This window comes from Hippoglossus stenolepis, chromosome 13, assembly GCF_022539355.2.
Source record: "Hippoglossus stenolepis isolate QCI-W04-F060 chromosome 13, HSTE1.2, whole genome shotgun sequence".
Taxonomy (NCBI): Eukaryota; Metazoa; Chordata; class Actinopteri; order Pleuronectiformes; family Pleuronectidae; genus Hippoglossus; species Hippoglossus stenolepis.
The window spans coordinates 15,341,836-15,354,756 of record NC_061495.1 but is presented as its reverse complement, the minus strand read 5'-3'; the positions used below and the strand labels follow the sequence as shown (position 1 = coordinate 15,354,756).

Genomic DNA, 12,921 nt, shown 5'->3' with positions numbered 1-12,921 from the left:
CTCCATTTTCTTTTTTTATAAAGTAGATGATGGATAAAGTAAAAATAAAGTTTTTGAATGTTTGAAAAGTCTTTCCAAAACTGTGATCACCACAATGTGTCACTCATCTGCACAAGGTGCATTAGCGAAATATGGCTCTACGTTCATGGCAGTTTAACCAGTTGTACAAGCAGCTGCCCAGGTCATTTCTGACCTTGAGGTTTGCTTTAATCATAGATTAAGGTGTTTAATTGTGCACAGTGGAGGGTGCAACGTTGGAGAAATACAAGGTGCTGCCAATGGAAATCATCTCAGGACCACATCACAACACTGTGGTCATGTTCGGAATTGGTATTTGTAGCAGCCTGAGGCCCGATGCAGGATGCTTAGCGTCAGGTTTAACTCTGGGTTATCAGAAAAAGCAGCTTACTTCGCTACTTATCAGAAAAAATAACCATGATCACCTGCACCTCTTATCTGCTCCGGAGCAGGATGAGTTCAAGCCCAACTGAGTTCACAGGAGAGTAGAAATAATGAAAGAGCAGAATATATTTTATAGATGAGTAGAACTGTTTGCTGATCCAGACCTTTCATGTGTCCACTCTGGTTTACAACAAAATAATGAGTCACATGAAATAAATATACTCAAATAAAAATATAGCTTTATCTAAATATAAGAGTTATTTGTTTCTGACAGGATTCATGACAGTGTTGATGCTTTTATTATTATTCCATCACTGCTGTTTACGACTTTGGGATGAAAATAGCAGATTAGAAATAAACCCTCCGATGACTTTTATTTGAAAAAATATTGTTTGTTTATCATCAGACAATAAAACACAAATACTCACTAAGAAAGAAACTCAATAAAATTCCTGAACTCATTTACAGAATAACATTATCTGGACTTTAACAATCAGAAATTATTTCAGCTGTTTATTTTCTTACATTTTGCCGTAGCTGAATTTACCTGCAGATATCAGCGTTCACATATTAAGTACTTTACTACGATGCTCTCGTAATGAGCGACTGTTACATATGAACTCTGGCAGCTGCTGGTAGGAAGCTGCAGTGAGTCAGTGGGATTCGTAACACAGGTTTCCCAGGGCCGAGCCAATGTAAGAACACGTGAGACGGGATGGCCAGAAACTAAATCTGGGGTATGTAGTACTTGGTTCAGAGGCCTGTACTATGAACCAAGTAAAGCAGTAAATCATCAGATCGAGGTGAAACTACAGAAATGTTGGTGTTTTGTTTGAGAAATTAAGGAAATTGATAGTCAACTGTCAAAGATTGTCCTGTGGCACTCAGTAGAACACAAACATCGCTAAGGCCCGACTTTCCCTCGAGTTCAATCCAAGCCGCACTAAATTTGACAAACTCATAAATATCAGTCCCCTACATTTACCTGATTCATTTCATCCAAGATGCATGAATTATTCCCTGAAATAAATGTAAATGTTGAAAAATGCCCTATGTTAGAGAAAGTGTAAAAAAGAATCCTGCATCACTGCTAAAATTTAAACGGTTCTTTCTTGGTTCATCCTTTCACCAAGTTTTGGTAATCGTTCAGTAGTTTTGAGTAATCCTGCTGACAATAAAAAACAACAGTCAAATGGACAGGGGTCCATAAACGTCCTTGGCAGACGTAATAATTTGCCTGTAGCACCTGGAATGTGATGGTTATCATTACAGGTCATTGCTTATACTTTTACAGAAAACTCAGGACCAGGACATCAAATCAGGACCCAGTCCAGAGCCAGCTTCATCTTCAGTCAGGAGGAGGTCCAGAGGAACTTTATTTTTCATCGTCACACGGTCACATTTCCTGTCTTTCTTTCCTGGAGAAATAGTTGGAACTGTGACATGTTATCTCTGCAGATGGTCATCCTCAAGCTCAGAGCGGGCCCAGACAGAAGGACAAACAACAAGCACAGAGTCGAGGAAGTACAGGAAAGGCTCAACTCAATCTATGGTGTCTACTGAGTTAACAGGAAATTCAACAGAAACACGAGACAGTTATTTCAACTTCAAAGCAGGTGCCACAAGTGAGGACAGCTGGTGTGGCTTATCAACACAATGACAGGTAAAAAATGCTTTTATGTTAGATTCTTGATTGTACTCTGTGTATTGTTATGTTTTTATATTTGATGGTTTAATGCACTCTGAGGTCACTGAGGAAAGTGGTTTCAGAGTTTGTTATTCATGGCAATAAAGTTAAGGACACTCAAAAAGGCTTTGACGGCAGTGGGGTGGCCTCTAGTGTTCTGAAAAGGAATTGAATGTGGTTGTTTCTATCAAACTATTTTATGCTTCAAAGACCAATGCCAGGTCAAGTTTGATTTATATACTTATCTTCATTCCATTCATTTAATACAGATTTATTGTCTAATCAGGCAAGGTAAACTGTATATAATAATAATAATAATAATAATAATATTCATGACTTTATTTGTATAGCGCTTTTCAAAACAGTCGTTACATAGTGCTTCGCACAGAGGACAAATAAAAACAACAAAACAAAACATCCGAAACAACAAGCAAAATTATTTAAAATCAGAGAGCACAAATTATGTAATATAAACAAATAAAATACTACAACATCATTGAAAATCATCGGCAAACAAAAAGGATAAAAGAAACATAATAATGCATAAAAATTCTCAACTAAGAGCCATTTAGTAAAGGTAAGTTTTAAGAGATGGTTCAGGGTGTAGGATTAGACGAATGTCACCAGTGGATTTTTAAGGACCCTCGTACAGAGAAAGGTTATTTTTAACTTGACAGATCAAGTTAAGGTAAAAGTGTACAATTGTCCTGTGATAAAAACAGTTATCTTCCTTCTCATGAGCATCAGACAGTGTTTGTCACACTGTGAAACCACACTGAGCAGGAGAGTCACACTCTGTAAGTATCTTGCACATATGTGGTTTTCCTGCCATTGAGAATGTCAATTACATACATTATATATTTTAGTTTGTGATATTTATACCAACAATTTTCATCATCATTTTACCGTCAAGAAGGATGGAGCTTGAATTCTCAATATTCTCATTTGAAGTAAATCATCATATTTCTGGTTTCATTCACATTCACCAGGCATCCTTTAGTGTCAGGTTTCGCCGAAGAGCAACTTACCACTTCCTTTTCTCTGTGCCTCCTCCACAAACACTGATAAAGACTGTGAAGCTCCAGTCTGTCTCTCTCTCTGTCTAATTGCCGCCATGTTCCACTTGACCCAAGCTGCTCTGCTCGCTGTTCATCTCGTAGTTATGTGTCCGGTCCTCGCAGGTACGTCGGAAGTTTATGTTTTTAGATGCATGATTTTCTGCAGATGTAATTTCCACATTTCATTTTATACTGACGGATTTTCTCCTTTACCTTTTAGAGATTTTAGAGTTTTTTCCAGATGACCACAGAGATATACTGGTGTCCAGCGGAGACTCTGTCACGTTCACTTGCAACATATCCACAAACAGAACATCACAAATCAACTGGACCAAAGGCAGATTTTTTTATTATCACTCTGTGTCACTCAATAAGACTGTTTCAAATTTCCCCTCTGACAGAGTGAGAATAGACGTTGACTTTCCTTCAAAGCTGAACATTTCTAATGCTCAGCATGAAGACTCAGGACTATATCAATGTGAGGTGACTGACAGAAAAGGTGCATGGAGTAACAGGTGGAATTTAACCGTGGCTGGGACACCTCCAGGTAAGCAGGGCACCGAGCGTAGTGCAAGTCAGGGTTCACACTGTCCTGCTACCTGCATAAATACACTTTCTTTTCTTGCAGAAGTCTTGTCGTGGTATTTTCTATACACAATTCTACCTGGAGTTGTGTTGCTCCTCTTTGGCATCACTGCAGCTGTTTGCCTCCACAGGTGAGATACAGCTTTTAACTGTTAGATTCTGATGAAACTAAATAATTATGGATGGATCTGTTCAGTTGTAGAGCAGTTACCAGCTCTGGGAACTAAGACTGATTTGACTGTAAAGCTCAATCACAGATAATTCATTTAAAGGATCATAACCTCCGTGCCTGTAAGTATAAATATATGTTTCTCTGAATCGGCTTCGTTCCCAATAAACAGCATCAACAGTCTCAGCCGTTGTCACTGTCTTATCAAAAAAATTGTATCTCTTTTATCACAATTTTACTCCTGCAGAAATATGCAGGGCCGGGACCTCAAACAAAGAGCTGTGACCACAGGACTCTGACTTTTACCGGTTTCATGTTAAGTTGGGAGGAGGTAAGAAAGATTCTGTTCTCCACTCAAACTTTCATCTTCGTGTCTCACTTGGCATTTTTTAAGAATCTCTACACTTTCCTGCCAATCTGTTTGGATTCTGATCTATTCTTCTTTCAGCACCTACAGAGTAGCTTCCTCCTCAACCCCAAAGTTGTGCAGAATACAGACTAATTACAAGTGGTGGTCAATATGAACCAATAGACCCAGTTCAATGGCCTCTACTTGACTGAGAGGTGTGAATCACATTACAGCTGAATAAGAATAAGGAGAGATTTTGGACAGGTATCACAAGAGAGAGAGGACATTTTGTTTATGATGATTTATAAAAATAAATGAATCACAAAATGTTCACAGAATAAACTTAGAATATATATATATATAAATATAAATATCCTAAAGCAATGTTTCACATTATTCTATGGTAACAGACTGACTCATGTCAGCTTTCTGTGGCTGGGCATGTGACCATTACATGCATGATATACAATATTTCGACTCAGATATTCTGCCATTACGGCAATAATCCATCAATTAATTTACCTTCCATTATGCTACAAACTGTTTATTCTAATCAATGCTGTAAATGGAGTTATGTTTTTTTCACTGATGTTCTCCATCACACGTGGCATCTACTGCACTTCCATTCGTCCTGGGAGAGGATCCCTCATGTGGCTCTCTCTGAGGTTTCTACCTTCTTTTTACCCTGTTAAGTGTTTTTAATTTTTAATTTTTACTTACTCTTGTTGAGGTTAAGGGCAGAGGATTTTACACCTTGTTAAAGCCCTATGAGACAAATTGTGATTTGTGAATATTGGCTGTACAAATAAAAAATTTGATTGATTGATGTAAAATAATATATATTATTTGGGTTCCTGTTTTGTGACACCGAGAGGAACATTGCAAATAAAAATACGGAAACTTGTCACTCATGTATTGATGAGTTTGACAAACATAATGAACAAAGATGGGTGTTATCACAGCTAATATTACTTTAGAAAATGTGTTAGGAAATACATCAAGGAATATACATTTGCTTCTCATGAACTACTTCAGCGAAACAGGACTTAATTTTTGTTTAGTTTTGTCTGCTGCCAAGCTACTGCTCCCACTCCAGTCCAGAAGGTGGCGATAATGCACCTATGAGCTAAAACAACCAAGAAACCCCACAAACAGAAGAACGGTCATTGAGGAGCAAAGTAGAGGGTGCAGCAGTACAGAGAAATGAATGAAGGGACCACATATGCTGAGGCTGATGATAAAAAGTTACTAAATGTGGTGAAGTAGAGGAAATGAGGAATGAAGAGGCTCCCTCAAGTAACGTGTAACAGAAGACTCAATGGGTAAACAAGTTTAATTTCCTGACCTTTATTGTTGAAGTATTGTGTGACATGAGGCAGACAAAAAATAATTCAGATGTGGTGAAATGTGGTAGAAAAACTGCTGAGAGGGTTCTTGGAATTGAAGAGGTTGAGCCATCAACGCTGACGTGTGTTTTCTAGAGAAGAAGAAAGTAAAAACAGGTGAGGCCGAACAGAGGAAGATGATACTTATCTCAGTGGAATGCCAGGAGTCTGGCCAATGGGCAAGTTTAAACAATGTGTAGATACCTCTAAGAAAAACCAGGGTTAATATGTGTACAAAGAGCGTGGCTGAAACCTAATCTTAATTGTGGATTACAGGATATGTTTGTCTGCTCAAAGATCGTAATACTTCACGGGGGAGGATGTGCAGTATTTGTAAGGAGGAATTCAATGGGAGGAGTAAATGTGCTATCAGAGCTTGAGTGTGTTGTGATAGAAATATAGACTCAACAGGGAAAGATTTTACAGAAATAAATTATTTACCTTCTGTCTCAGTTGGATATGAAACATTAGATGAAATAATGGCTCAAGTGCTGTCCCCAGTGGTCCCCAGTGGTGTTTGATGAAGTGGGAGATGGATTTTGGTAGATCCCTGTATGCGGATGACGGAGCCATATGGGAGAGAGGTCGCAATGTTTGATATTTGATGAAACCGATGCGGGGTGCTCTGGATAAGGTGCAGGCTCGGAGCTGATAAAGTGGGGACTCAGTTGTCTGTAAAAGACAAAACATGTGATTTTGGCAGGAAAAAGAATGTAGATAGCCAGGGACTCCAAATCGGATGAAACCCCTTGAAAGAGTCAAAGGTCTTTCAGTTTTAGGTGTATGGTTGGATGAAAAACTGACATATAGAGAACATGGTGGGGAAATGATTATTAAGTGTGAGAAAGTTATAAATAGTATGAGGTGCTTGACTGGGTGCTTCTGGGGGGCAGATAGAAATGTAATGCTGATGGTCTACAGGGCTATGATCAGAGCACATTTTGATTATGGGTGCTTGGCATATGGTTCAGCAGCAAAAAATCTACTCTGGCAAAGTTGGATGTTCTTCAGGCTTTGAGACTGTGTATAGGAGCAATCCGGAGGTCAGCTGATCTCTGCACTGATGGAAGCAGGGAGGCTCCACTGAGGCTGCGGCGTGCAGAATTAGCCCAAAATTATTGGATCAGGTTAAAAGGATTTCGAACAGCTCTTTACATCAATCTCTTTGCTCTGTGAATGCTGGGAATTTATAGAATGTAGTAGTAGGATAAATAGGGGTAATTGTATCATATTCTATAGAAAATATATAGAGGATTTGGGATAAGGCGATTGAGGAGGGCCCTCTGTATGCTGGCCACCTGTCCCTCCATGGCTGTGGGCAGAAGCTGATGTGGATCTGTCAATTAAAGAATCATTGCAGAAAGGTGAAATAGGAGATCTGGCAGAACATGTAGACCAGATCTTAGAACAGATGGAGAAACTATCCCAATATTTACACTGATGGTTCAGGGATCAGAAAGCAATAGAGTGGGATTTGGTTCATACATCCCCCATGTTCAAATCTGTCAGAGTAGAAGACTACCAGATGGGATTTCAATATTCACTGCAGAGTGGTGCTTTGTGTGGAAGGCTGTGGTGGGTGGAAGATGGAGGCTGGGATGACATTGTACTGTGCTGAATTCCTTATCTGCCCTAGTGGCATTGGTACGGGGGAGAGGAAGCAGAGCTAGGCCAGATATAGTTGGGGAGATTTTAATGATGGTCTCTAAATTTGAGACACAGGGAAGCAGCGTGGGTTTGTTATGGGTGCCAGCACATGTTGGGGTTGAGCTCAATGAGGTGGTGGAAAGGGCAGCAAAGGCAAGTTTGGGCAGAAATACAGTGGATGTGCAAGTGCAACTTGAAGGATGGAGTGTCGTAGCATCATCAGTGAGAGGCTGAATCAGATATGGCAGCAAGGTCGGGATGGAGACATCAGAGGAAGAAAGCTATATAACATCCAAGCATCAGTTAAACCTGTCAATAACATATCTATGCCTCGAATAGATGAAATCAAATCGACGAGGTTAAGGCTCGGGCATTGTGGACCCCAAGTGGGTTGGTGCTTGTGGGAAAACACAGAATGGAAACTGTGACAACTGTGAGTCCTGGAGTCTGTCCAACATATGCTGATGGGCTTCCACTCTATGACAAAGAAAGGAGGGCTTTTTATAGGATTAGGCAAACTGGGTACTGAAACTTTCTCTGTAAAAACACTGCTTGCTGATGGGATGTACAAGAAGGAGAGAGCTGGGGAAGTCTTGCACTTCCTTAAAATTACAAATTTATATCGCATAAACTGCAGTGATGATTCCCTACCGTTAGGTGGCAGTAATGCACGAAATAGTTCCTAGTCTGCCGGAAATAAGAAGAAGACGAAGATGACTTGGGGGGGAAAAAAGCAGAAGTGGAGCAAAGTAAACCACATTAATGGGAGTTTTCTGAACCGGAATCATCGTCTTCTCTCCCCGTCGGTCTTCTGTATCATCGAGCTCAGAAATGAATGGATAAATGGAGGAACTCAACAACATGTGGCTCATGTTATTGTTCCTCCTGAACGCGAACACAGAGACAAACGGTAAGATGCTCCTCCTCTTTAATATTCTGTCCGTTCAGTCGCCTTTGATAACGTGTACTGAAGCAGGGAGCATGAGGAGAGAGGACAAAGGAGGCTCCATGAAAACACGTCATGATAATAGGCTAGTTAAGCTAATAATAAAAATAATACTTATAATAAGGGGAGTTAGTTGACAGAATAATAATATTAACAGGCACAGAGGTAAAGTTTTCTGTAAGAATCACATGTCCTGAGAAAAGACGGTTACTCACAGGAAGTAACGACAAATAAATTCATTTTTATTGAAAATAGAAATGCTGAAATAATATAATAATCGTGGAGAAAATCTTATATAAGTGGAGTGCTTTCCACATCGTATTTAGCTCTGATGATCATATTTATATTTGTATGATATCTGTATTTACTTCGAATGATCATAATTATATTTGTATCATAATTATATTTACTTCTAATGATGGAATTTATTTGTGTTTCGTTCGATGATGAGATTTATATTCGTATATTTGTATATTAAGGATCAATAAGGGTACAGATAATTAATAAAGGTACAGTTTATAGTTGTCACTACATTTGCATAATCAAATGTTACATTGTATCTTGGAGTGTATATAGTTTTTAGTACTGTATTTGACTTTTATTTAAATATTAAACTCTTTCTACTTTTGCTCTGCTGAGCACGGCTGTTCTTCTCGTCCAACACCTTCATTGTACTGTTGCTTTGCTAACTTGCACATGACAAATACAATTATAGAAACTTAAAATGGTAACGGTAACGGTTAGTGGCCATCTGTAAAGAATAAGTGTCAGAAGGAAGTCAAATAGGCACCACATCCTCTTTGGAGATTAGCAGCTGCTGATAATTAATCTTAAAAGAGTGTCGTTGAAGCTTTCAGCCAATCAGGGTGAGTCGTTTGGTAACGCTTGGTTCCAAGTGCTGCAGCTGCAGGTGAAAAACTGTAACCGCCTTGTGTTAAGACCAGCATGCATCACGTTATGTCAACACTGCACAGAGACACATGAAGTCAAACACACACCAGTCACCAGGCATATACTAAACGCATGGTGACTACTATTTAACAACTCACAATGCCTAATAATAATAATAATAATAATAATAATAATAATAATAATAATAATAATCCCTGCCCCTGGGTTTTCACAGCCAGGGGCAGGGAATTTGAATTCACTCAATCAGTAAAGAGGATGAAGAGAACAAACCAGTTCAGTTGCTTTAGAACAATTCAACCAGAAACACGCGGTTACAAGCCACCTGTTAGCTACCACGTAGCGCAGGTGTAAGAAACAAAGCATGGCTGCCAGATAGTCCAATCAAATGTTTTAGGATTTCTTGCATGTGGCTTTTTACCTCTGTTTGTGCTTTCAAATAGTCTGATAGGTTTTATGCCTACCAGCTCTCCAGGTGATTGGAGAAACCAGACTGTGGTGCAGGGCGTGCAGTTACATTCACCACCTGGCTTCAGTGACTTCCACAGAGACCCTCACCCAGATTTCATGGCAGAGGGCAGACCAGAGTTAAAAGAAATAATTATTTCTTGACGGTTCTGAAAACAAATGGACCAAGTATGTCAATGGGCTGGCGATGATCGAATTAAGTTGTGGGAACTATTAGGCTTAATGGATCTTTTCGGAGTATCCAATGTCTCATTGCTGGATGAAGGCATCTACACTTGCATCTTCACTTTGTTCCCCAGTCGTCACAACACATATATACATCTGGATGTTAACAGGTAAAATTTAAATTTGGTTAAAAAATCTTTTGTGTGAATGAAGATTCCTTCTTGGGCATGTTAACCTTTTGTGTCTGATAACTCTTTTAGTGCCTCCTGACATACGTGGACAGCGCTACACTGGCTGATAAAGTTTGCATTGCCACCTGCGGCTGCTGGTTCAAGCCTCGACAAGCGCGAGGTGGCTCACAGATAACCTTAGAAAACTTGAGGCAACAGCCAACTCCACGCACTTATCCTTGACAATGGTATGACTACCACAGTCAGCTACCTGTTTGGAGTACCTACCATTAGATCAACCAACAGAGTGGTCCAGTGTGTAAGTCCTCCAGTCCAGCCCTGTCGAAAGAGACAGAGATGCCCTTTACTATACAAGTTTTACTGTGAGTATACAAACACTCCTCTACCTCAGTTTCTGATGAGGCTTATTTCTCATTCACAACAACAATTCTTTTTGGTACAGTTTCCTAATGGTTAATTATATTAAAGGCCCTGCACACTCAAAAGGTGTTTTAAGCGCTGCTCTCATGTTGAAAGGTGGTTGAATCTGTGCTGCGGATTAGGACACCTTGCACCCCATTGGTAAACACTGTTGCCTGTTTAAAATCATAATTACAAACTTGTTGGTGTTTGCACTCAAATGTCATGATCTATTGTCTGCATTATGACTTATTGTGTTGAATAATGGCCAGGAAATTTTATGAAGAACATTATGATGTTGCAGTGAAGTTGACCTTTGATATTTGGATATAAAATGTAATCCCTTCATCATTTTACCACTTGACGCATTAGTGTAACAATTATTGTGTCGATTGTTTGCTCTTTCTCCACATTCTCTCCGCTCTACCAGCATTCCCTCTTTAGCAATGAATTCTGTCATTTTCCCATGACATTAGTTTCGTCTATGATTTCTTTGGATCTCCTCTGGTGCCACACTGCCGAGTTAATATGATTAACTTTTTTCATGGATTGATTTAAAATCCTTAGAGCTTTTGGAAGTGCTTAAGTACAGAGTACAGAACTTCGGCAGCTGAGGATGAACATAGATAAGCGTCACTAATGAGCATTGGTACCATTTTGTTCTTGTACCATCTATGGTCACATCAAAAAAACAAACAATAGTGATCTGACAGGTTAGTATCAACAATCTTTTGTTATCAAAAATATCACTAAATCTAATTTGTGGCCGAGTTGGAACAGCAATATGTTGAGTAAAATCAAGAGTTCCATTAACATAAAGTCCATGGCCTTGCAGTCGAGGGTGATTTGACCCTGATTTACTTTCTCTGTGTGAGAAGCAGCAGTCTGTACTGAAATCTCAGACAACAGCATTCTTTTAAAAGCAGCTGTTTCACTTTAAACGTGGACAGACATGAGAAATACAAGCTTTAAAAATGTTTTTAATGAAAACCTTTTGTATGTATCAATTGCAGCACCCAAAGGATTTTTGAACAGTTTAACAACAGTTAGGAAGCTAAGCTAATCCTTTATTTTTCAAGTTTGCTGATCCAAAATGACCTTGAAACATTGAAACGAAAAGCCCACAGTAAACAAGATAACCCTGTGCACAGTGGGATGAGAACCACACGTGGTGTTTAACCTTCGGTTTCTTGCAGTTGCGCCTATGGAAGTGAAAATTGGTGCAAATCCCAAAGAAGACTCATTTCAATGTGTGACTGATGCCAACCCCAAAGCAGAATTTGACTGGACCAGGTACAGTAATTAGAATCCATCCATTTCAGTGGAAAATGTCTTAGCCCAACAAGAATATATTTATTTCATTTATGATATGAATTTGGATGCGTTTGAATTGTATATTGTGTTACTGAAGTTAGGAGAATAATCACAATTGCAACGAATCATTTCTAAAGGTTATTACTATTACATTACATTTCATTTAGCTGACGCTTTTATCCAAAGCGACTTACAATAAGTGCATTCAACCATGAGGGTACAAACCCAGAACAACAACAATCTTGTGGATGTGTTGGATGAAGTCCGTAGAAACTGTGGAGTGTCTCACTCTGACATTTGTGTTCACACATGATCTGCGGAGTCCAGTGCATGTCTGAAAGCAGCCTTACTGACACACGCACTTATAGTTACACTGGGTTAAATATCATTTGACTTCACGGACAGAAATTACATATTATTTGCATACAGAGTGAATACGTGAGTGTAGCGACTTTGGGAAAACAAACGTGTCACTGAGAGGCTGAGGTAGGGCCTAATAATTTGAATGACGATCTGATCCAAAAATCACTACCTTTATTAAATAAAAAGAAGATCATCTTATTGAAACGCCCACTAACGGAAAATAGCAGGTTGCAAAGTTTTAGCGGTCAACAAAAAAATACAGCGTCCCCACTCACCCTCTCTCCCTCCTACACAGGTGCTTATATAAACTATATCCTATAGCCCCTATCCTTATGACCTATTTCCTTCCAAATTAATATGATCACAAGTAAACAACAAATAATCCAAATAATACTCCCAAAATACAAATCCATTACATCTTATATCATAAGCAACATAATACTAAAAATATCTTTTTTTTAACTTATTTATGGCTCCTACAGTGAGATCCAATCACAAGTCACAGGAAACACATTCAGGATGCATTTTAATACCAGGTGTGAACAGGGCCTATAGACTTGTAAGTATGACTTATGAACTACTTGAAATTCTAGAGACAGCTAGAATCTAAACTTATCATCTGATTAGTTGCACATCTCTACAGCGTGAAACATGTTATGTCTCTACAGCAGTCGTCACTTGGCTCCATGTTTGATACTCATTGTTGTTTTCTCTGCCTCAGAGTTGACCAAGCGTGGCCTCAGTCTGGTGTCAGAGTAGAGGGTGGAACGCTGCAGTTTCTGACCAGGAGCCCTCACCTGAATGGCCTCTACCTGTGTACCGCATTTAACCAATATGGAAGAAGCATTGTTTACATCTTTAGATCTGTGATTTCAGGTGAGGTC

The 12,921-nt window shown here is 39.2% G+C and overlaps 1 protein-coding gene across 2 annotated transcripts in view; it reads left to right on the top strand.

Moving 5' to 3' along the window:
* The window catches only part of si:ch211-214p13.3 (nectin-4), a 54,397-nt gene that overhangs the window by 7,754 nt on the left and 33,722 nt on the right, over positions 1–12,921 (top strand). The window contains exon 2 of one of the 2 annotated variants that reach the window (XM_047342526.1): positions 7,940–8,131. In XM_047342526.1, coding sequence (XP_047198482.1) covers positions 8,126–8,131 — 6 coding nt within the window. In that variant the 5' untranslated portion in view covers positions 7,940–8,125. Of the gene's footprint in view, positions 1–7,939; positions 8,193–12,921 lie in introns of both variants that reach the window. The other variant, XM_035174996.2, reaches the window with a different exon arrangement.